This window comes from Lissotriton vulgaris, chromosome 3_1 (assembly GCF_964263255.1).
Source record: "Lissotriton vulgaris chromosome 3_1, aLisVul1.2, whole genome shotgun sequence".
NCBI lineage: Eukaryota > Metazoa > Chordata > Amphibia > Caudata > Salamandridae > Lissotriton > Lissotriton vulgaris.
In genome coordinates, this window is record NC_141689.1 from 41866446 (window position 1) to 41890756 (window position 24311).

General features: G+C 46.0%; 1 protein-coding gene across 2 annotated transcripts in view; it reads right to left on the reverse strand.

The window, feature by feature from the left end:
* The window catches only part of TAF1C (TATA-box binding protein associated factor, RNA polymerase I subunit C), a 161492-nt gene that overhangs the window by 31799 nt on the left and 105382 nt on the right, over positions 1 to 24311 (reverse strand). For both annotated transcript variants that reach the window (XM_086960039.1, XM_086960040.1), the window contains exon 12: positions 22098 to 22226. In XM_086960039.1, the coding sequence (XP_086816165.1) occupies positions 22098 to 22226 (129 nt within the window). The remainder of the gene's footprint in view (positions 1 to 22097; positions 22227 to 24311) is intronic.

Here is a 24311-nt window from a genome sequence, read left to right on the forward strand (position 1 = left end):
TTCTTAAGTGTGCTGCCACCACCGCTAGGCACTTGGTAAACACTTGTGGTGCTATTGTGACTCCGAATGGGAGTACTTTGAATTGATAGTGCTGACCGTACACTACAAATCTAAGATACTTCCTGTGAGCAGTGTGGATGGGAATGTGGAAATAGGCGTCCTTGAGATCTATGGTAGCAAGGAAGTCCATGTGGAAGTGGTCTGATTATATGTATAGGTTTAGGGGTTTGAGGTCTAGAATAGGCCTTAGAGAGCCGTCCTTCTTTGGGTTAAGAAAGTACAGGGAGTAAACTCCCTTGTTTTGTTGGTGCAGGGGAACTGGTTCTATTGCACTTTTTTGTAAGAGGGATATTACCTCTTGCTTTAGCAGTAACAAATGTTCTTGTGACATTGGACGCTGTTTGGGTGGGTGGTCTATTTGGGGGTGGGGGGGTAGACGTTAGTTCGAGACAGTAACCTGCTTGAATTATTTGTCGCACCCACCTGTCTGATGTGATGTTGGTCCAGACAGGAAGGAATTGTTGCAGTCTTCCTCCGACTGGAGTGGAATGGTGTGGGGGAAGTGGAGGGAAGTAATTGGGTAGGGGTGGAGGCAGAGCAGGAGTTGTTAGTTTTACCTCTGACTTTGTTATTGTTACCCCTGTCCCCACCTCTTTGGTAGCCTCTAGTGAAGGTGGATTGGGTAAGAGTTTTGTAAGAAGTGGAGAGGCTATCTGAGGAGTAGCCTCTGTGTGATGAGCGACGAAAGGAGCGTCTGGGAGCTTGCAACTGCAAGGCTCCCATAGATGTAGCTGTGTCGGTATCCTCCTTCATTTTTTGAAGGGATATGTCCACCTTAGGGCCAAATAGGTGTTGCTCATCGAATGGTTGATTGAGGATGGAACTCTGGACTTCAGGCTTGAAACCTGAAATGCGTAGCCAGGCATGTCTACGCAAAAGGAAACTGGTGTTAATTGCCCTTGAAGCCGTATCTGCTGCATCTAGGGCACAACGGATGGAGGTATTGGTGATAGTTTTACCTTCTTGTAGGAGTTCATTGGCCCTATTTTTATACTTGTCTGGGAGATGTTGCATTATGGTTTCCAGCTCATCATAATGTGCCCTGTCGTACCTTGCTAACAGTGCCTGAGTATTGGCGATGCGCCATATGTTTGCTGCCTGTGACACCGTTCGTCTGCCAGAGGCGTTTAGGAGTTTAGACTCCTTATCTGTTGGGGGGGCCTCACCTGATGTTTGGGAATTTGCCCTTTTTCGCGCATTGGAGACTACAAGGGAGTCTAGTGGTGCGGGCCTTTAATATAGACTGGATCTGAAGGGGCAGCCTTATACTTTTTCTTGATCCGTGGGTTGATGACTCGAGCCCTGGCTGGATCTTTAAATACCTCTGGTGCATGCTTAATAACCCCCTTAAGCATGGGCAGAACTGAGGTGGACTTTCGTGTGGTGTCAAAAGTGTCCATGAGAAAATCTTCCACGGGGTCTGTGTGTCGGTCAACCCCATGGTATTGGGCAGCTCTATGGACTAGGGGGGGGGGGGGGGGGGGGGGGGGGGGGGAAGGCCTGGAGGGGTACATGTCATCCTGTGGAACGTTAGGGACGTCTGGGGTGCTATAATCATCACAGGGATCAGGGGAGTCAGTAGGACTAAGATTCCCTAATGATTCATTGTCCGCACCTCCCCCTGTATAATCAGAGGTGTTATCTACATCATCATCGTTTTCTACTGGAGTAGGGAATGGTGTAGGAGAGTGATGTGGTGGGGGAGGAGGAGAAGGGATCCTTAATGGAGAGGTTGCTATGTCTCTCTTTTTACTAGGAGGAGCCGGCTGCAGGCGTATCTAGTGGTCGTTTCTTAGAGCTAAGAGCCAAGTTACCAGTTTTGGGATCCTTCACAAGAGTTTTTTGGGTAGGATCTGGTCAAAATAGTTCTGAACAAGGTAGATCCTTCTGTGCCGAGGTCTTTGGTTCCGTTGGCTTTTTCGGAACAGACTCTGTAGCGGTTCTAGGCTCTTTTGGCTTCGAACTGTGACTTTTTGCAGTGTCTTTGCCCGGTGGAACGTGTTGTTTTTTCGGTTCCGAGGCCTTTTTTGGCTTCGAGTGTGTTCTCGGTGTCGAGGAACCGGTGCCAGTCTTCGGCGCCGAATGCTTGGATGTCGAAGCAGCGGTCAGCATGGATGAGGAAGAGGATGGCTTCTTTTTGGGTGCCCGTAGATGCGTATCGGTTTCGGGGGTAGGCTGACTCGAGCCCGAGTCGCCTGAAGGCTTAGTAGGCTTCTTTACTGGGCCTGAAGGCAGGGCATGGGAAGCAGTCTCGGGGTGCACCTGGGCCCGAAGGCGAAGGTGTGACCGAAGCCTTTTTTGATGGTGTCGAGGGAGGGTTGGGGTCAACGTGTGTACTAACGACCTGCTGTGCCGGAGTGATGTCCTCGACGCCCGAGTCCTCAGCTTCGGAGTCACTGACGATGCCTTGTTCGACCCGCTCCGGTTCTGGCACGTCGACGTCCTCTTGGAAGATGTCGTCGGGGATCGAAGATGACGAGGGAGCCATGGTCCTTCGAGCTCGTCGGTCCCAATTGTCTTTTTGGAGCGGAAGGAGGCGCAAGCTGAACAGTCTCTGGCATTGTGCTCTGGTGAGAGGCAGAGATTGCACAGCTCATGGAGATTGGTGTGGGGAAACTTCGACCCACATTGAGGACACTTCTTAAATGGCTTCCTTTTTATGAGCCAGAAGATAAGGCCCAGGTAGGTCCGAAGGCCTTCGTCGATGACCGGAATCGAAGACTTCTAATTTGTCGAGACTTGCGTCGATTGGGGATCACGTTCGAGACAATACCGTTGAAAAGGGTGAAAGATTGTGCACCGAAAGTAGAATCGATTCCAAACTGGAGCGCAGGAAACCCATCCGAGCCCGATAGCGGAAAAAAACAATCTAAGGATGGAGCTGATGCCCATGGGAAATGTGATCCAAAGGAGGAGTCACCTATTTTGTGACTTCCAAAGACTTTTTAGGACAAAAACAAGTGCAAACATCCAGGCACAACACTAGATGGCGATCTATGCAAGTGTGTAATATGCAGCCCAGATGCCTTGAACATACTATTTTAACCATCTCTGTCCAAAAAAAGATAAAATGTTGACAATTAAAACATTACCTGCAATTAGAGTCCTGCAGTGTTTGTATGTTTTTTTAGTTGTGCATGCTTGAATCAAGCGAAGCAAACAATGAACCAATAAACATGCACGTATATAGTGGGAAAGTGCACCTTTATGAAATATGCTGCAACATGCTGCTTGACTACCTATTGTTTAAATGGCAGCTTTCATGACCAGTCAGTGAATATGCATGGGTTCTTTAGTGCGGTGGCACTGCAACTGTCCTGTAGGGGGTAATGCTCTGTACGGTGTTGCCATTATTGAAGTACTCATTGTAGTATGTGCCGTCACCATCCTTCTGAGAGCACAATTTATGTAAGAATGCAATGCAAGCAAAGACTACAATCCCACAATTTGAGAGTGGACCTCCTCTATAAGGCTGCCTGGAGGAGATACCCATGAGGCAGATGAAAAGACTGAAGTCTCTGGTTCGGTGGAAACAGAAATCAGATCCACACCAAACATCTAAAGGGAAGTGTCATTCTGCAGACATGGAAGTACATAGTTCCTACTTCACCTTGCTCAGGTGGGGATTGAAATCATGGGTAATGGTGGAAAGTCTTAAGTAACAATATTTCTGGTGGATATTACATTTTCCCAGAGATTCCTAACCTTATGAACACTCCTTCGAGGCTTCAGACATGTCTAGAAATCTTTTTCCCAACAATGACAGTGCTACCAAGTGGCTTCAGCCAGAGCTTCATCTCCAGATGGGATCTCACTGGCCTATATTAGGCACCAACCAGTCAGCTAATATCAGTTCCCGAAAAAGTTTCTACTCGTCAACAAGCGAAAAATACAACAGACAACATGATTGCACACCTTGGGATCTTATTATTCACTGAACTAGCTCATAGTGCAGAAGGGAGGACCATAGGGAATATGCAGGAAGATAGCCTGAATTATTGGCACTGAAGCAAATTACTGGTCTTCTGATGGATGGAGATTTCAATGGATTCCTCACCTTATGAATGAGACCAAAAGCAGTCAGTCGCTGGGAGGTGGGAAAGAAGTCATGAAACACAGTTCGAGAAGAGAACCCACCACTGTGAGCCTAAGATATGGACGCAGTAATGTTTTGAACATGTATGCAAGTTAAACCACATAGATGTTAAGCAGATGTCAGCAACCGGGACACCTATTGACAGACCTGTGGCGTCAGCATGGCCTTGGTGGAATGAGCATAAATGTCCTCCTTATGGGCCATTCTTTGCCAGGACATATCAGTTTTTGATACAGAGGACGGCATGAAGCGAAATGACGTGTGGTCATCATCTTTCCCTGCCTAACTCCAGTGAAGACATCCATGAGTGGAATCTGGAAAAGATTATCTCGACCACCATGAAGTAGGCCCTTAAGGGAGAGACGAAAGAGCCTCTTCCCTTACATTGATGGAGCCTGCTAAGCGAGCTGCTACTGGGAAGGTTTCCTGTCGCTGCACCCACTTCAACAGGCTAATGTCTTCCCAACGTAGGGTACCCTTACCACCCAGTCTGTTAAGTTCTGGCATTGTCTGACAGAATCTGGATGATGCTTCCGGTATGGAAAGGAGAAATGCCTTCTGGGCAAGGATGAACACACTTATGTGTAGCAGATACTCAGACACAGGCTTTGTGTTGGTAGGTCACCCAGACGAGCACCACAGCCCAGCGAGGAAGCGTCCATGGCCCTTGTAGCCTGAGCTTGTGAGAGCTGAAAGGGAAACTGGTCAAGAGTTTGGAGGGTCCATTCGCCAGGGCAGGTCTTGGTGCACTAGAAGATCTCTACCTGTGCCAAAAGGCTCCTTGATTCAAACACTCAAGGGTCCTCATCCACCATCTGGAGCGATGAGAATTAAGTTTAGCAGTTTTCAATAAATTTGTGTGAGATGTTCGATGGATACATTTTCATACAGATGCTTCTTATATTGTTGTGATTCACTAACCCGTCCAAGCTCGGCTGTCCACACTTTGCACGTGATCAGATTCCATCATCAACTCATCGCAATTGCCTCAGGATCTGCTGCAGCATATAGGAGAAGTACAATGAATCTACCCAAGAAATTCCACAGCTTTCTATTGGATCAACACAGTGGAACTAGGGTCTCAAGGAAGTGCCAGCTATTTTTACAAGTGAAATTCTAATTTAGCAGCACAACAGGACAACAAGAAGTTGAATCCAGGGCATTGCACATCATCTTCACTGCAGTCTCGACAAAGGAGTCGGGAGGCATTGTCTTCCAGAGGAAGAAGACCTCCCATTGCGAAGGACTGTACGTTTTCTCCAAAAACGACTGGCAGCTTTATGGAGAACTAGGTTTTAAAAAAGTGCTTATTGAAGAGACCTTTAGCATTGGAAACAATGCAACCACATATCATACCTGAGGATTTAGGAAAGCAGACTATGAAACTTAGAGGTCTCACACGCAGGTGGATAGTGCTTACATTACATTTACATTACATTTACATTACATTTATGTTGAGCCTCTCTATTGGTATTCTCATGAACCATTACCACACTATTGACCCTAGAGACCCAATGATGAAGGAACTCCGGTGTTCTAGTGAATATATGTTCAGGTCCTCAGAGACTGTGGAAGAAGAGGAAAACCGTGAAATTCATGTATGTGCAGGTAGTAGAAAAATGCCATCTGACTATCTTGATCTATCTGGAATACAGGGCACTTGCAGAGATTTAGTCCTGGGTCTCCTTTCGTTTTTTGGAAGAGGTTCCTCTGTTCTTTCACCTACATGCTTTTTATGCCTTCTTGAGTCATCACTCGTGTCCCTAGACAGAGGATATAGAGTCAGAGGAGAAGAGGAAGATTTGGCAGCAAGTCATCTATGGGCTGTGCAACTTCTAGTACAAATAGACTTTCTAAAGACAGTCATCACCTGCCACTGGGGCGGACTCAAGCACTTCGAGGGGCTCTTGGAGAAGTGGTTATTTTTATGATCTGCATCCAATTTCTCTTTTTCACTAGATGTAAGACTCCTCGAAGTCGACGGTTCTCATGGTGACTGTAACTTGGCTGAGGCGCTCAACAGTAAAAATTACCTCGATTGAAATGCCCTGGTCACCATCAACACAAAGTTTGGCGACGCAGAGTATCAGGAAATGTAATGACTCGACTTTGACAGGGAACAGGTGGTCCAGTAATGTGAAGGATGGTCATGGGCCCTAAGGAAGGAGTTGGACCTGGTCACAACTATGGCATAATAGGATGAACAAAGCACCGTCGCCCTGGTGAACATGCAAGAAGGTATTTACCAGGCCTCACCTACTTAGCCTCTCTGTCCTTAGGCCTCATGTGAGGAATCTCAAGGTAACATTTATATCTTTTTATGTAAGAAGAGTGTAAAAGGCTGACAACTTTGACAGTGTATCCCATGAGTGTTCATCAAAAAAGTGCAATAATTGTGTCCCAGAGTTACAAATGAGAAAAAATAATAATAAAACAAGCATTTGCAATGCAATAGGTCTCGCATTACTGAAAGTTTAAGCTATTGACGTTGCATTATTATTTGCAAAACCAATAGCTTAAACTGCTTTCAGTAATGCGAGACCTATTGCATTGCAAATGCTTGTTTTAATACATTTCGACCACCCCACCCAACAGCTTTGATGAGGATGGATGGATTCACCTTTCAAAGTAGGAGTGAAACAAGCCCACCTCCTTACAATAATTCGCACGAAGGGTGCAGAGGAATGCTGGAGAGCGCTGTGTTTTTAGGGGAGGAAAGAACCTGGCTGCCCTTTGGCACCTTTTGAATTAAATAATCAACTGAGATCAAATTAGGGGTAGGTTGCTATCTCCCCTAGCAACCCCAGGCACCCAGAGGAGAACCTAGATCTGGAGGGAGGAAGGCGAGGGCATGCAATGCACAGGTGAGATACTGCACTGGACATATTGTGCAGTTGTGAGAAGGGTGGCAATTAAATGCCTTTAGATGGGTGAAGCATGCTGGTGAAAGCAATGTGAGAGTAGTGAGAAACAGAGCTCAACAGGAAAAGGGTGGGGTGTGATGTGGCTTAAGGGATATAGGTGCCACTTTTGAAACTGGAAACTGGGTTAGAGTCCCGGCGTTGGTTCAACACACTGAGTCTGGGTATGTCACTTAATCTCGTGCATAAAACAAAATGAACGTGATGGTGTGTAATGAAAGTGTTGCTCTTATAGAGCACTCCAATACCTTGCAGTCGAGTTTAGGCTATATAGAAAATTGCGAAAAACTGTGTTAGACGTTAGATTACCCTGGACGAAACTCTGCAACATATATCCTGGAACTTCAACATTCTATTTTGACTAGAAAATGGAAGAATCTCCCTTGGAGTCAAGGAGTGACTCCCCTGTTCAAACAGTCACCAAAAAAGCATCTTGTCGGTCTGCATTTTCAAGGCTCCTGCCGGATCCCGACAGATTTGCGACTCAAGACATGGACTTCCAGACTGCTCAGAGGCCGACTCGCGATCCCAGCAAAGCTAAGACCCGCAGCCCTTCCGAGTGACGTGGGACCGGAACTCCTGGACACCGTGCACATTTGTAAGTGCATCGACTTCCCGAGCTTTCCCGAAGTTGTGCATTGGGCTACTTGTAGTCCATGCCCTGAGCACCATTTTCACCGAAGATTGTGGGCCTACACTCCACGAGTGTTCCGTGGGCCCGCTTCTAGCATTTCAGCTCGAGGCTCCTTCGCTATCCCTGGTCCGTCGACTGGTGGGTCCCCACGAATGTAACTCTTCTGTTTCTTGGGCTTTTCTGGTTGCTCCAGACGTGCCCTGACACCCCTCCAAAGGGGGAGTCCCTCAGACCTTGCTGATCTGCACCAAAGCGAATCTTTGCTTTTTGCGTGGGTTGCTGTTGCCAAGGCTTGTTGGGTCCAATCCGGAAACCAACACCGCAGCACTCGACATCCTTCGTGGGACAGCTCGAATCCAGCTCCTGGTCGTCCTCGATGCCTCCTGGTCCTCGTGGCTGAAGAGTCAAGCTTCACCTTCACTTGAAATCACCCAACATTGGTTGGCATCTTCTCATCGCCTTCCTGGTCACTGGCTAGTGACCCAGACTCTGCCCCCTCTGCTTTCAGGTTCTTCAGATCTTCGATCTACCCTTGGATCCACCCGGACACTTTCGACTTGGTAGCCAGCAGCACTTTGCAGCAGATCGCCATTGAAAACGACGACGAAACCAGACACCAAAAGAGACCTATGCGCCCGGCTTCCCTGGGAGAGGTAACTCGAGTACTACGGTGCTCCCGTGGGTATGGACTCTAGAACCTCCTAGTGCTAAAGGGGTTTGCTCCAAGTCCTCTTCTAAGTGTCCTTTATTTGTAATTTTCCAACCACAACTTTCCCCATAGAAGTTATTGGTGATTCACGGCTGTGTTTAGACACTGCATGCGTCCCCCGTGGGTTCCTTGGGTGGTTCCTGGTGGCCCCAGCGGTTCTAAAGGCTCTAGGCCTTGTAACTATGTCAGTCAGAGTTCTTATACCACTTTCTTAGTATATGGTTTGTGACACCCCTAGGGCTAATCATATATTGTGCTAATTTACTGTTTACTAAATAAGTTTACTGAATGTACTTTTGCCTCTAGCCTCATAAAGAGATTAGAGGGATGTGTTTATAATAAATACATATATTTTATATATATACCTGGTGTGGTTTTCCTTTCATTTGGTCATTCATGAGATTATAGACTGGTAAAACAAGCTGCTTTACATTCCTACAAGACTTAGCCTGAAGGCTGCTCTCCACAGCTACCACTAGGATAGCTTTCTATATAGGTTGTCTTTAAGCCTACCATCAATAAGGGTCGTTTGGACTGGTGCAAGGTGCCCACTAGAATAGTGGACAGCATATGCCAGGCCAACTTCTCACCAGCGTGATCCTCTAAAACGTAGAAACACATCTCTATTCTGCAAATGTCTACAGATGCAGAAAGTGTGCATAACAATTCTCTCAATGTCCTGCAAAGAGCTTTCTCACCGCTCTTACATATTTGTTGACTTAACCCAATGGTTTATCTTGCAGACCACTGATTCCAGCCTTTACCTCACATTCACTCGCTAGTCTATTTCATATTGCTTTAAGGCCACCTGAACACACAAAAGGTAAAAGTAGGCAAAACGCTTGCAGGCGGTGTATACCATGAATCTATAAGCAGCGCACATTTCATGTTTAAAAGTACACATTTATGCCGTAAAATACATTGATGGCAAGGCATAACAGGTAGCGATATAATGTCTTTCATGTCTACACAAATGCTGCCAATTAAACTGGCAGCGAGCTCAAGCGTTTCATTCCAGTTGATAAGCTGCTACAAAACTTCTGCACGACATGGAGCAATCCCTGGCGCAGTCTGAGCGAAAGGAGAAGCATGCACTTTCTAAAGCATAAAACCTGCTGCATTGTGACTGATCAGACATGCTGAAACCAGATGCAGGGAACCACAAAAGCACAACACAGCCGGCAGCCTCGTGAAATAATGAGGGCAGGCAGGCTACCATAGGCCGCAAGCAACGATGCGATGAGGCTGCTCCCATGGAACTCTATCATTATGATATGCAGGACTGGAGTTTCCAGTAGCGGCGTGCAGCGGTGCAGAAATTAAAACATTATGTTTAGCTGAAGAAGAAAAAAAAATGCAGCGTGCCGTGGTGCTAAATTATGAATGGCTGGAAAAAAAAAAGCTATGGGCCGTGCGGCTTTTAAAAGACGCTGCATTTTGGTCTCTGCTCGCTCCCACGGCAACACTCCATGGGAATGAACTTGTGAGAAGAGGTTGGACATGCAACCACCATTAGCCATTTGCAGGCTACGATTTATAACCAACACCCACCAAAGCCAATCTAAAGCGTGGGAGGAGTCAGACCCCTTTAAGTACAGACAACAGACTGCTTAACAGCGCAAGCGCTGTGCAGGCTCGACCTAAAAAGGGGTCAGGGGAGGCACCTACCTCAGGAAAAATGGTAAAGGAACCAAAGGAAATGGTGGATGATGATATGCAGACAAACCAACTTACAGAACACTGTATGTAGGTAGTCAAATAACCATCCTTGAGAAATTCTTATGTATCTGCAGATTTTTCTTAACAAGCAGACTGACCCTGTACAGCATGATTGGAAACTGGTAGCCTCTCAAATTTTTAAAACCACAGGGTCAATTCCACATTCTGCATACAACTTATCCAAGGGGCGATGTTTTCACTTAAGATTTTCATGGTAGAAACAGTGTTATTTCCAAGTCAGATTTGCTGTCTGACTAGCTTACCTTATTTCGATGCACTTTTTAAATACAAAATGTTATAAAACATTGCCACCTGTAGGCATGTTTCTTTTAATGCTTTTTGAATATGAAAAACAGTTTTTAAAAACAGGGCTACAGAGTTCCTGAGGTACACAGAACAAATCTACTGTTTAGGGAGAACAGAGTGAATCCTAAAACACAGAAGTAAAACTTTTTCGGGGGTCTTACCGCAGGTGGAGATAATCTGTGTTAAGGATTTTAATGAAGATCACATGGCTATTTATGGTCTAGGCAGTGTTCAAGCTTGGCTCTTAAATGAACATCACCCCAACACAACTTGCGATCACGATTAACGAAATATCACACAGAATCCAACAGTGTCGCACCAGCCACTCACACCCAGCACTGCTAATCTATAAATCATCAGCCACCCATAAAACTTACTTGCTCAAGAAATTAAAAATCTCAAGGTATAGCAATTATGCGTCCAAATCAACACTAATACAAGCAATGATTTACTGTAGTTGACCAGGTACTTTTTGTGTGACAGGAGAATTGAGATATGAAAATCTGTTATCTGCAGGTCACAAGTCACCATGTAGTCTTCCCCTTCTAGTAACTTCTGAGACAGGGATAGCATTTCGACCTTCTCATTTCTGAGGAACTAGTTCAGACCCAGAGGTCTAGGATGGGAGAAGACCACCATTCTTCTTTGGGACCTAGTGGCATTGTGAGTAGCACCCGTAAACCAGTTTCTGCTCTGGCACGCACGAACTCTATCACCCCTTTCGGAAGCAAAATATTTGTGTCCTGCTGATGCACTTGAAGGTCATCAGGTGGATGGGTAGACATGGAGTGAGAAATGGGTAGGGGGCCTGCTGAAAGGGTAGGCCATACCCCGTCCCACAATATGCAACACCAATTGGCCTGTAGTGATGGCCTTCCAGGCCTGTAGAAAGGCGGAAACCCACCCCCCAACCGGCGCCCTGTGTTCTGACAAGAGGGAATAAAGACTGCTTTTCAGCAGTGGCTGAGGAGGAAGATGAGGTAGAGAGGGGAGGGGAGGTACAAGCAGAGGGCAAACTCTTCCTTTACCCTGACCGCTGTATGGCTTCTAAAGCAGAGTGGCCTGCTGTTGCTGCGGAGAGCGTTGCTGCATGTTGCCCCGCATTGAAAAGCCCTTAGAGAATCCCACAAAAATGGTTGAAATGCCAGTAGTCTCTTTTTTGTGCTTGGAGCCTGAGCAATTTGGCTGTCGCCTTGCTCTCCTTGAACCTTTCAAGTGCAGAGTTAGCCTTTGTTCTGAAAAGACACAAACCATCAAAAGGGAGGTCCACAAGACTGGATTGGGCATCCTTGAGAAAACCTGAATTTCTCAGCCATGTTTGGTGGCCAAGGGAAACCGAGGTTCCCATGGACCGAGTGACAGAGGCTGCCATATCCAGCCCTACTGAATGACCTGATTTGCTGCAGCTTGGCTGTCTCTGACCAGTACTGAGAAGTGAGGCTAAAGGTGGTTCGGCAAGGTAGGTATTATTATCTGGGCTATGTCCCAGGGGGCGTATGTATAACGTCCCATGACGCAGGTGCTGTTAAAGGATTTTAAAACCATGCTGCTTCCAATCAGGGGTCCCATTCTAATGTCTAGCACACCAGTGTCCTTTATACCAACAAAGTCTGAGCCAAGGGATGTGTCCTGTCCATCCCCATTGTCCAATATCTGTGAGCCGCTGTGCTTCTCTTCTGGATCGTTGTCATGGAGGGAACTCCATGAGAGGTAATGTTTCTGGTCTGGTGGGCTGCAGCAATGGTGGCGTCATTTGTAGTGTAGGTGGGGTCCACTGTGGAGCTGGTGACGTTTATAGTGGTGCTGGAGGAGTGACTGATGGCTGTCCTTGCACTGAAGGTGAAGAGCTTGAAGGTATGGTAAAAAGGTAGCATAGGGTGTAGTGCCAAGCCTGTAGTGTGGACTGGTGCCTGAAGTGGTGTTGGAGGATATGTGATCAGTGGTGATGGCAGGAATGGAGCAAGAGAGGCGCAATATATGGTGGCAAGAGAGCTCCAAAGGAGTAACGCATTAGTCCCATGAGGCTGAAGGCGGACAGAGGGACTATAGATCGACTGAAAACATCAAACATTGAGTTGAGAAAGAGAGCCAGATCAGTTCCAGGGTCGCACAAATCAGGGTAAGGCTAACTGGGATGGGGTCTTTGTGTCAGCGCCACAGCTGGTAATGGCTCTGGAATTGACACAGGGTCCAAAGGAACTGTAGGTGAAGGATACTCTGAGGGTATTCCAAGTTCTGGCACCAAGAAGGACTCTTGTGGGGAGGCAGGCATTTCTGTGCCTTACGATTTAAGTGGTGTCAATACGAGTCATGGCATCTCTCTTCTTCTTATGTTTGCACTTCCACGACACTGAGGAGGGCGGTGACTTATATTGATCAGGACTTCCTTTTTGTCTGATGTTCATCCCAAACCATTAACATCCTCATTGGCCTTAGGGAGTATATGCTGGCAGTAGTTGCAGACCTGGATGTCTGACCTCAAGCACCACAGGCAAATGTCATGCAGGTCTGTGATGGACATTTGCCCACCACAATCCCTGTCATGCTTAAAACCGGACCATTAAGGAGGTGACATGCCAAAATGCAACAGAATTTTTTTAAGTGTTTTGAAAAATGTGGACGCGTCTCCTGATGAGACTGGAATTCCACATTTGCGCCCATGGTGTGGAAAAAATGGGAAGGGATGTCAGAGTGCCGACTGGACAGGTTTATGACTCCAGTGGCATCATTGGGGTGCTGCTTCTGGCACTGAAGCAGAGCCAGCGCCCTCCAACTGGCATGGTGAACCATTGAAAAGCTTCCAGATTTAGTCTCAGTCATGGGATATTTTAAAGGTAAGGCATCGGCAGGAGAAGTATCCATCATCATTTTAGCTACTGCTTCGATACTCATGATTTGCTTAAGGTTGAGGTGATTCAGCTCTTGAGTGCGCTAAGAAATGGGTGGTGGACCTGTGAAATGTCTATTGGAACCATAAAGTTATACAGCGACTGATTAGACTGTAAAGGGCGAGCAGGGATGTGGACATGAAGTATACATGTGTGACTGTGTCAGACATGTCCAATTAGGCACAGTATAATGCAGTAGTCTGTAGGTTACCAAAATAAGCAGATTGTAGTGTTTTAAAGTGTTTTAAGTTGCCCTTCCCCCTTGAGTTGGTTTCCAGTGTACTGGCAGGGTCTTCGGTGATAGGTGATTTGTTGCTCTCAGAGTCAGTATCGGGGAGTGGGCCCCATCTTGCCAGACTTTCTCCCATTTCTTGGGGCAACCCCTACTTCTGTAAACCATTTTCTCAGCAAGCATGCTCTAATCCATTTCTCTTTTCCAAATTGACATCCCAGAGTCCCTGCACCCCTTGCTCTGATGAGGTTTCTCTAAGCCACATTCAGACCTAGCATTGTACAACATTTCTGATACTTTTGAGCCTTCTCACCTTTTCTTATATTGAGCACATCACATTCTGCTGTTTCGTTAAAGCCTGTTCCCCTCGCTTGCATCATGCACTACTGTAGTTTTACGCAGAACGTTTGATTCGCTAAGCAAAGCCCATAGGATATAAAAGAACGTTCTTCCTTTCCCACACCCTCGCAGGCACAGGTTGGATGTATTTTTTTCATTTTGACTAGGGTCGATCTTGAATAGTCTGATTAGTACAACATCGGGATTTGAACAAATCAGAACCGTGATTTTTATTGTGACCTTCCTCGAGCACTAAGTGCCTCTTCCCACTCTCCATCATCAAGCTCCCTAATTGCTCCTCTCATTGCACCCTTAATGGTTGCAGGGTGTTAGGTGAGTGATTTTGGATCTTTCTACAAGTCAGGTGGAAGTTACGTGGAAGACTCCTCTAGCTCCACTCCCTTCAATAGAATTGCTCGTAAGGCATGTCTGACCTGCAGGCATTGGTAGGTCTCTGTGGCTATCAAGTTATACTCTGTCACCAACTTAGAGAGAGGAAGAACATCACCCACTATCCACAGGTCTCCAACCTTGGAGATAAAGATTAGATCCCATTTGGTGAACCCTTGCAGCCTTCTCAGGGCTGCCAGTGCTGCTGATCCCACAGTGGGGTTGCTCGTGTGAGTTTGCTTCCCCATCCTAAATAATTTTGTAGTTTTAATCACTGTACTTGTATGTGGGGACATCTCTACCAGGGATTTACTCCCAGAAAGCACTGCTAGGTATCCTCTGTCACTCATTGTGCGCCTGTCCATTCGCAATGCCGGTTCAGACTGGGTCATAAATGCCCAGTCATTTACTGCTACCAGTAGGGATGCCCCCTAGTATTTCTGTACATCTGGCAGGAGTATTCCTCCATCCCACCAGCTCCTTGTAAGCTTTGTCAGGGCGATCCTTACTGGGCCACCATTTTATAGAAGTGTTTGAATTTCTGCCTCTATTTCTCTGAAGAACCTTTTAGTACCACAGAGGGGGTATTTTGTAGCGTGTCTAAGAAGCGTGGTACGGTTATCATTTTAAATAGAGGTGACCCACCTAGTAAGGAGAGTGGCAGGGCACACTAGTGGCCGATGTCGCCCCTCAATCTTTCCAGGACCGTGGTCAGGTTTCGCTCGCAGAATAGGTCAGCATTTCTAGTTACACAGAGGGATCAATCCCCCCACCCCTCACTTCCCCCCCCCCCCCAGACTAGCACTGCACAATCCCGCAGCAATCTCGGCACCAAGTCCACAAGCAGGAGCAATAGGGACTTGTGCCAGTTAATAACATAACCTGAATATTTGCCAAAATTCATGAGCATTTGCATAAGCCTGGACATCGTCATCTCAAATTTCGGCCACAGAGTAGGATGTCATCCGTGTGATATCCTCTCTTCCCATGCGCCGCCCCAGCCTAATCTCCGGAATAGAGGTTCCTGTCAAACCCAAGCAGTCAGGGGCTCCAATGCCAGGGCAAATATCATTGGTGACATTGGGGCCCCCCTCTGGTTAGCCGACTGAGCTTGAAAGTCTATGAACAGGTTCGTTGATTTGAACCCTAGGCAGCAGGTTGCTGTAAAGAAGCCAGACTCCCTGTTGGAATTCCAAACCAATGTAGTGCTGCAAACACGTAGCCCCACTCAAGAGTATCAAATGCCATCCTGGAGTCTCAGGACACCAAGGGGTGTTCCCGGAGGGTTTATATTCGCCCCAGTACCTCATGTTGTCGCCTAAGATTAGGTCTTGCACTGTGATTGGGCATAAAGACTGATTGGTCAGGATGTACGAGGGAGTGGATCCCTTTTCACAAGCAGGGCACCAGAACCTTTGCTAATATCGTGACCTACGCTTTCCAGAATGAAATTGGCATGTAGGAGGAGCATTCACCTTGGGGCTTCCCCTCCTTGGGTATGACACTTATGATGGCCAGTCTCTGATCTTGTGGGGGGACACTCTTAGATTTGCTCTCTTTATACACTGCCATCAACTGTGGGGCGAGACGGGAGACCATTGCTTTGGACAATTCTATAGGGAGCCCATGGGACCCATTTCTTTTCCTGTTTGTAGTTCTTGAATCACCACCTCAATCTTGGTCGGCTCAGTATAAACCTCTTAGTAATCTTTGACAACTCTGGACAATCGTGCTAGATCGACATCCGTGAGGAAGTACGATGCCTCCACAACTGGTTACAGCCGGCAATTAGAGCAGAGTGTATTAAAGAGGCAAATTCCTTTGCAATGCTCATTCCTAATTTTTAAGGCCAAATTCTGGGATTGATCACGTTTATCTAGTCAGGCCAGAAGTCTCACATTGTATAAACACAAGGTCTCTATATTCATGCAGTTTCAGAGTACCAGGGCATTGTCTGCCTGTTCTGCAGCAGTCTCTCCATCAATGGTTTTAAATTTTTCCTGCTGCTCTCCCACTATCCTGGATTTTGCATGCACGTGAGGCCTGTTTTGTGTGCTTCGCACAGTGTGACAACTGAGTCCTCATATTGCGTGGTATTGGTCCCCGATTGTACGGTTTTTATAGTACCAGGGGTTTATCAGCGACACCCTCTTTTGGTCAGTCTTCCTTTTGTGGACCACTGCCCAAAATGGCGAATTGTCCAACATGCCCCCCGCCAGGTGTCGTACCTCCGAGTACCAGTGGAACTGAATATGACGGGTGAGGAGATCATCAATTCAGGAGAGACTTTTATGTGCCCTGAATAGTATCAATCAATCAGGGTTTTGTAGAGCACACTACTCACCCATGAGGGTCTCAAGGCACCAAGGACAGGGAGGCTTGAGCAGCTCGTTTCATCATTCGAAGAGCCCGGTCTTTGTAGTTCTTTCTGAATTGGTGCAGTGTCAGGCTTCGTCGGAGGTGGAGGGGGAGTTTGTTCCTTCAGCGCCTCAAGACCCTCACGAGGGGCATATCGGACCATTCGCCATTATGGACAGTGGTCCACAAAAGAAAATATGTGCATTGTCATTCCTGTGGATTATGGGCTTCCTGCGGATCCCCCAGACTCTCTGGCCATCAGAAAGTTCTGGAAGGGGCTAAGCTTTTCCTGGGGTGCCTTGCTTGTCCAGTTGTCCCAATCCTACTGCAACACTGAGTTCACGTCACCCCCTAGAAGCAGGGTGACCTATGGTAGCTGCAATAGTAGGGAGCTCACATATGGAAGTGCAAGTGCTTGCAATTTAGGAAAGACGTAGGATAGGATAGGATTTAGATTTATAGAGCGCTTTAATGCCGAGGCTTCTTGGCGCTGACGTAAGAAGAAGAGATCATACAGTCCCACTACTGATCAATTCAATTCAATTCAAAGATAGCTTTATTCGATTTTTGGCAATAAAAAAACATAAAAGCACATTCATTACACAACAATATTAAAAAGGATAAAAACACAGTTTTGATAGTTTAAAAAAAGGAAAACTATTTACTGATCAATTATGCTTGAGGGAACAGCCATGTGTTTATTTGCTTTCTGGACACTGTCCTGCTGGGTTGGAGTCTAAGTGTAATAGGCAATTGGTTCCACAGCCTAACTGCACAGTGCAATATGCTCTTACCCCCCATCTAGCTCTGTGTACTTTAGTGGCACAAATGAGGCCAGAGTTAGCTGATCTAAGACTTCTAGTAGGAATATACCAATGGAAGATTTTTCATAGATCAACAGCACCTCCGCCATATAATGTCTTACGTACCAGACATAACGCCTTAAATTCCAAACTTTGTTGTATTGGAAGCCAATGTAACGACTTAATGGCAGAAGAAGTGGGGTGACCTGAACATATGTTAAGCTCTTCCAGTGTCCCAAACAAGCCACACACCTCACCAGTGCATCTGTCCATGTCCTGTGGAGGAAGACAGGAGTGGATGTTTTAACAATTATGCCCATCCCTCTGGAGCCAGCACTGTTTACCAGAGAGGCTAGTATTGTGTACCTCCATCTACCCAGGGCTCTGTAGTTGTTGCCCTTTATATGTGTTTTCTGAACCAACAGTACATTGGGGGAATGTTTTCTAAAGTATTGGAGTATCCCCCCTATTTTATTCATGTCCCCTAATCCATTAACGTTCCGCAACAATATTTTCAGTGATTTTGCTCTGGTCATATTACTTTGGTATAGTTTCCTTGCAGGGTAGCCTCATTTAGGGCTATTGAGCCCGATAGCCAGTAGGGCATCCCAACCTGGCCCTGGCACTGTCCCTCATATGTGTATCTGTACAGTAAAGTAGAACAATAAAATCTGAAGAAAAGAAGAAAAATATGCCTTGTTTAACTCCCGCCCCCCCCCCCCCCCCCCCACCCCATCTCTGCACGGTGAGCTTAAACTTGCCTACCCTCGCAACAATTCAACAGTGCAGAGCACTTGTCGTCCTATGGTAAACGTGTTCCAAACTGGTGACAGCCAGTGGAATCACAAAAACACAAATAATACCCATCCCCCTTTTTCAGTTACACATAATACTATTTCATTTTCTGAGCCAGGTCACAGATGTATCAAGCCTGAGTTGTGGAAGCCCAGTTACAAGGCGTGGGACCCTGTTTCATTGAGATGGGCACTTGCTAACTGTCAATGCTGCCAACTGATGTGTCATGGAGTGTTCTCCGTGCAAGCTGACCAGGCCTCCACAGCCAGCGTGCTCTCGAGCAATGCTGGTGTATTCCGCCTTTCCTACGGTCCTCGTTTGCAACCCTCCCTCCCCCCCTCAACCACCACCACCAATGATTGTGGTGCCAGGTGGACTGGTAGTGTTTCAGCGTTGCTGTGCTCTGCTGTTTCCTGGCCGCCATCCCCAATCCAGTCCCAGACCTCACTTGGTGAAGTGAAATGTCATGTTTTCCCCTTTGCCACCATAGCTGTGTTTGGAACAGCATCATGTACTTGAGATCTTTCGGTCTCAGTATCTTTTTCACCTCATCAAAGCGTTGCCTTAGTCTGTGGACTCAAGAGCATGAAGGTTGAGAAGATGTTGATGGTGGCATAGTCATATTTAATGGGTAGGCTTTGTCGAGTGGCCTGTAGGTTTGCATCACAATCTCGATGGTTGTAAATGCTGGCTATAATGGTTTGCGGCGGAGCTCCTGGTCGAGGTGGTGGGGACCGAAGTCCTGTGTCCCCACTCCACTGAGAACATTTGGAAAGCCCAAGGGTGTGGAATTTAATAAAATATCTACTCATCCATGGGGCAGGTTGCTCCATAAGGCTACTTGTCCTGTAACAAAATTGACTTGGCCCTTTGGCGCCATGTAGTGCAGCGATAAATTATGGCAGCAATCTCATTATATAAGAGCTATGATATAGCCTCTCTGCTTAGGTCAGGGCTCATACAATAGTAGTGTTTGAATACTTGCAATTCCCTTACGTTGCCACGTTTCTGTAGATCTACATACTGGGGCTGAAGGTAGTGGAGAGCAGTAGTTCCAGGGTTAAAAAGCCCTCCTGAGTCTGTGCAAATCTACTAACTTGCATGTTTTAATGGTTTTCAACAACTCTTTTCTAATCTTTTCCCATACTGAGAAATGTTGGAAATGTACTCCTGACAATGGCAGACAAAAACCTTTTTCCAGAGTTAGGAAAAAAGTGGTTAGAGGGAAAGTGAACTTGAAAACACTAAGATTTTTGTATGAGCAAATCTACACATGCATATTTGCTCATGCAAGTATTATTTCTTGTCCTACTTCTGTAAATTTTTGGGAATTCACGAAAGCCATATAGCTGCCCTTAATGCAAAGGCATATATACCCTGGGTGCACTTGTGAGACATTCTTTAATAATTGGGCACCCAATTTGGTCTAGCGTTGACCATGACCTTTTGTGTTTATTAAAATTCTGTCTCTCTGTCTGCATCAGCTGGCTTCAAGGTGAGTGACAGCATTCTGCTCTTTCACAAGGAGCATATCGTACAGAGTAGGTTTGTTCAGTGCCAGTAACTACTGTGGCAGTGTGTGCTTTCTGAGACTAAAACAAATGTTTGCTTTTGCTACTGTTATAATAGTGAGGGCCCAGCAGCTCACACACTAATACAGTTTTACAAAAACCATGCCAAAACAACTCACACTTTGACAAAACTAAAAAGCTGACTACCAATTTTAGACCTACTGGCTCTGCCAATGCTTGTTTATTTTTGTTTGCCATAATCTCATTAAAATTGGTTACACTGATTTTCCATTATGAATATTTTGGGGAAATACTAGCATGCATCAATACGTTACTAAATGATGCTGCAAAGAAATGACACCTGAAATTTTAGAGAAGTTTAGCATAATGTATTTTTCCGGCTTTCATTTTTTTATGAACTTTTTTTTTTTTTTAAAGCAAAGAATCATCAATCTTGCTTTAAAGCTTCTGCAAATATTTGCATCAAATCAGAGAGCATTCTAGTAGCATCATACATAGCCTCATATTGCTAAACTTCAAAAACCTGTGTACACATTTTTATACTGTAACCACTGTCAGTAGTGCAGTCGGAGCTTACAACCTAATAATAAAGGCTTTAAATGAATCAACCATAATTACAAGTTTGAACAGCATTAACATATGGGCAAAAATATGAACTTAACTGCAGACAGTTCCCTTCTCGGATCCATAATGTGGTACATCAAACTGGCAGCCAAAGGGTTTGTGATGCAGGGGGTTGGGCCTACTTGTCCCAAGGACAAAATACACATTTTTCCTGGGCGTCAGGCTATAGGAATTCCACATCCCTGAAGGCCCCTGGTGTTTCAGAGTGTTCATGATGGGGTCCTCCAGAAAGAGACCTACACTCGACTACTCCTCTCTCTCCAGGATCCCAACCACCCTGATATTTTTACTCCTGGAGCATCCCTCAAAGTCCTCCAGCTTGGTACACATTGCTTCAGAATCTGAGAGTAAGTGGTTAACTTGTTCCCCAAGAGTCTTCGTGTCTGTGAGGATTGTAGCTAGCAAGGCCTCATTTTCAGTTACCCTGTCAACCATTTTCCGGACATCAACCCCATGGAGCGTGATTTTTTGTCACCGAGTCCATGTTCAACACTAGGGAGCCATGGGTTCCCTGAATCGCCCCCATTATGTCTTAGGTGATAGTTCTGCCTCTCCCTGTTCACTGTCCCCGATAGGGGCCTGGGCCGGATGGGTTGCCACTTCCATCAACATCTTTGGTTTACTGTATTTGTCTAGTCTAATTTATTGTGTACATTTTGCACTTTTGCCACCGGTTATCTCGATATTGTAGGTTGCTCTAGTTTAACTTGCAGCAAAAACACAGGTCCCACTCTTTGCTACCTGCTAAGATCCTTCCGATTTTAGAGTACGGGCCCTTGCAGTGTTCTGCCGGGCACTCCCCTCCCCCCCCCCCCAGCTCTTCAGACTTCCTGTGGAGTCAAGTAGAGGTCCTCCTATTTAGCCTTTTACCCAGGGGATTTCAAGACTCCCTATTCCCTGGCTGCCCATTCATCTACGGACGCCAGCTGCTGCTGCTTCCTCCCAGAGAGCAATGGGCAACAAGTAGCGTTGGAGGCCCGCAGGCACTCTGCAGGATATCTTCGCTCTGGTTAAGTTTCTCCCGCTGGCAGGCCGCCTCATCAATCGAGCTCAGGTCTGCTCAGTTGGCATAAGCTTTGCTCCAGTGGTCTCGTCCAGCAGTGTCCCTGCCTCAAACTGCCTCAGCTCATGTATCTCTCTGTGTCTTCTTACTTGTGATTCCTTTGCTGGATTGGGTGTCAGGCGGTTTTAGGCACAGATTAAGGGAATTTTAATATTCTGCAATCAGAACTGCTTTAGCAAGCGGACATCGTGCTTGGCAGTTGGCCATGATCCCCCACCAGATTGTTTTTTTCCTGCAAAGTCAAAAACACTCTGATAGGATATAGCTGAGGAAAATAAACTGCCAGTTGCCTGATATTCTCTAACTAAGTTTGAATGTGCACATTTTGTTCTTATCTGGGGTAGAAAAAGTATGAAGCAAGAATACAGATTGCAAATATCAACAAACCTGTGTGAGAACCATTTCTGAAGTAAGAGATAACTTGTGCACATTGAATTTTTTCTGCAGCAGACCGTATCGTATAAAGAGTCTTTGTTAACATATAAATAAAAATGGCACACTTCAAGCATTTCCTGTCTGCCCACATTAGGTGCTGCTTGCTGTACATTATCTGGGCCGCCCCACTGGATCCTTGAACTCATTCAGCGTTCACCATCAGTGTTCACACCACTCAAGGCCCAGCACTCACCTGTGTGGTAATGAGGTGGTGGAAAGGATGGATGTGGCTCAGGTACTTTGTGCATATGACCCTCTCCCCTCTCTGGCAGTCAGCCTCCTCACCAATCTTGAACATTAACTGGTTCTGGTTTCCTGATGCCTTTAGAGAAAAGAGGATCAGATTACCAGACTCCAATAATGTGTTTTACTGTTCCAATTAAAATGTGTTACTTCGCATATAGGTTTTTAAATACAAAGGACTTGCACTCATGTAGACTATGAAATAGAACAATACTTGGCTTATCTCGGGCATACATTATTTATATTCCCTATAAATAATAAATGTGAACGTTTTGCAACATTATTCCGAGCTAAACATGCAACACTTTAGATTTGTGTAAAAATAAAGGAAAAGTCAGGAGCTAGGTTTGTGAAAAGTAAAGTGGGAGGAGATAACTACAAATCTAATGGTTGTATCGGCTAGAATTTGCTAGGTTAAATCACGTACTTGCGTCTATAGCACACATGATAAACTACCACCGACACAGCCAATTGATAATTAGGATTAAGACATTTCTTATTATTTGCCACACATTTTCCCATTATATCATTAACTTAGAACAACCGATGAGGACATGCAGTAATTTAATCACACTGCAAGCTATGATGATCTGCGTGTTATGGACAAGCACACCTTGATTACTTAGCGCAATCCCTATTACTCCATTTCTAAAGTCTTCGTCTCAGCCGAACATTCAACATCTAGTGGTTTGCTTACATGACAGCACCTTTGGAAGAAAAATTAGGTTAAACAGGCCGAGTAATAAGATCAATCCATTACCTCATTGTTGGGACAGGAATGTCCCCTGCATGGATGCAGTCGTTATTCCCTGCCCAGAGTGCCCAACAGAGTATCAGATATGCAGGTTTAGCCCTAGAATATCACTTGTCCAGCTTGTGCACAGAGGCCTAGGTCTCTCACTAGACACAAGTGAGGTCCTGGCCCCTATACTGTGACTTGGAGCGGCACCACAAATGACCTCATTGACAGACAATGGACTCGTGGTCCCTGTCATGAGGTTAGCACATACAGCTGTGGGAGAAGGGCAGTGTACTATGTTTTGTGAGGCCTACCGGCCCCCGTCTTTTGCTTCTTTACACTTACCCAGATCCTAGCACTAACATTCCAAGAGCATGCTGTGTGTGTTCGTATAGGTAGAAAGCATGGTACATACATAGTGCATGTGTGGGAACCAAAATAATGGAGGCAGGTGGGATTCATTTTGGATAGTGCTAGCCTCGCCTCTTGAACATGATGGTTAGCAGAGTGCATTGCTGACATTCCTAAAGCTGGGCGGAGAAGACCTTGACAGTGAAGTGAGTGATAAGAAAAGGCGCTTTTTTTCAATTAGGACTTTTGCTGAGCAAATGGCAGCTCATTAGTCTTCCTGTACCAATGCCATCTGGTTTACAGGGTAAGACTGAGACTCTGTGATGCAAGGCGAAAGAGACACCTTAGGTGAGGCCCCATGTTTTTTTTCTTGATTACCCAACAGTTTGGCTGATGACAGCCATGTGCAGCTCCCCCTCAAACCAGTCCTTAAGGTCCAGACAGTGGATACACATCTCCTGTCTGCTTTTGTGGTCTAAAAGTGGGAAACCACTTATTGGTCAATTTCCAAGTTCTCTACAATCAATGAAGAGATTGATCTGCAGAGCAGAGAAATGCTGTGCAGCCAGAGCTGGTGTCCAATGAAGGGATTGATCTGCAGAGTACTCACAGGAATGCTGTGCAACCAGAGCTCATGTGCAATGAAGGGATTGATCTGCAGAGTACTCCCAGGAATGCTGTGCAACCAGAGCTGGTGTCCAATGAAGGGATTGATCTGCAGAGTACTCACAGGAATGCTGTGCAACCAGAGCTCATGTGCAATGAAGGGATTGATCTGCAGAGTACTCCCAGGAATGCTGTGCAACCAGAGCTGGTGTCTAATGAAGGGATTGATCTGCAGAGTACTCACAGGAATGCTGTGCAACCAGAGCTCATGTGCAATGAAGGGATTGATCTGCAGAGTACTCCCAGGAATGCTGTGCAACCAGAGCTGGTGTCTAATGAAGGGATTGATCTGCAGAGTACTCACAGGAATGCTGTGCAACCAGAGCTCATGTGCAATGAAGGGATTGATCTGCAGAGTACTCCCAGGAATGCTGTGCAACCAGAGCTCATGTGCAATGAAGGGATTGA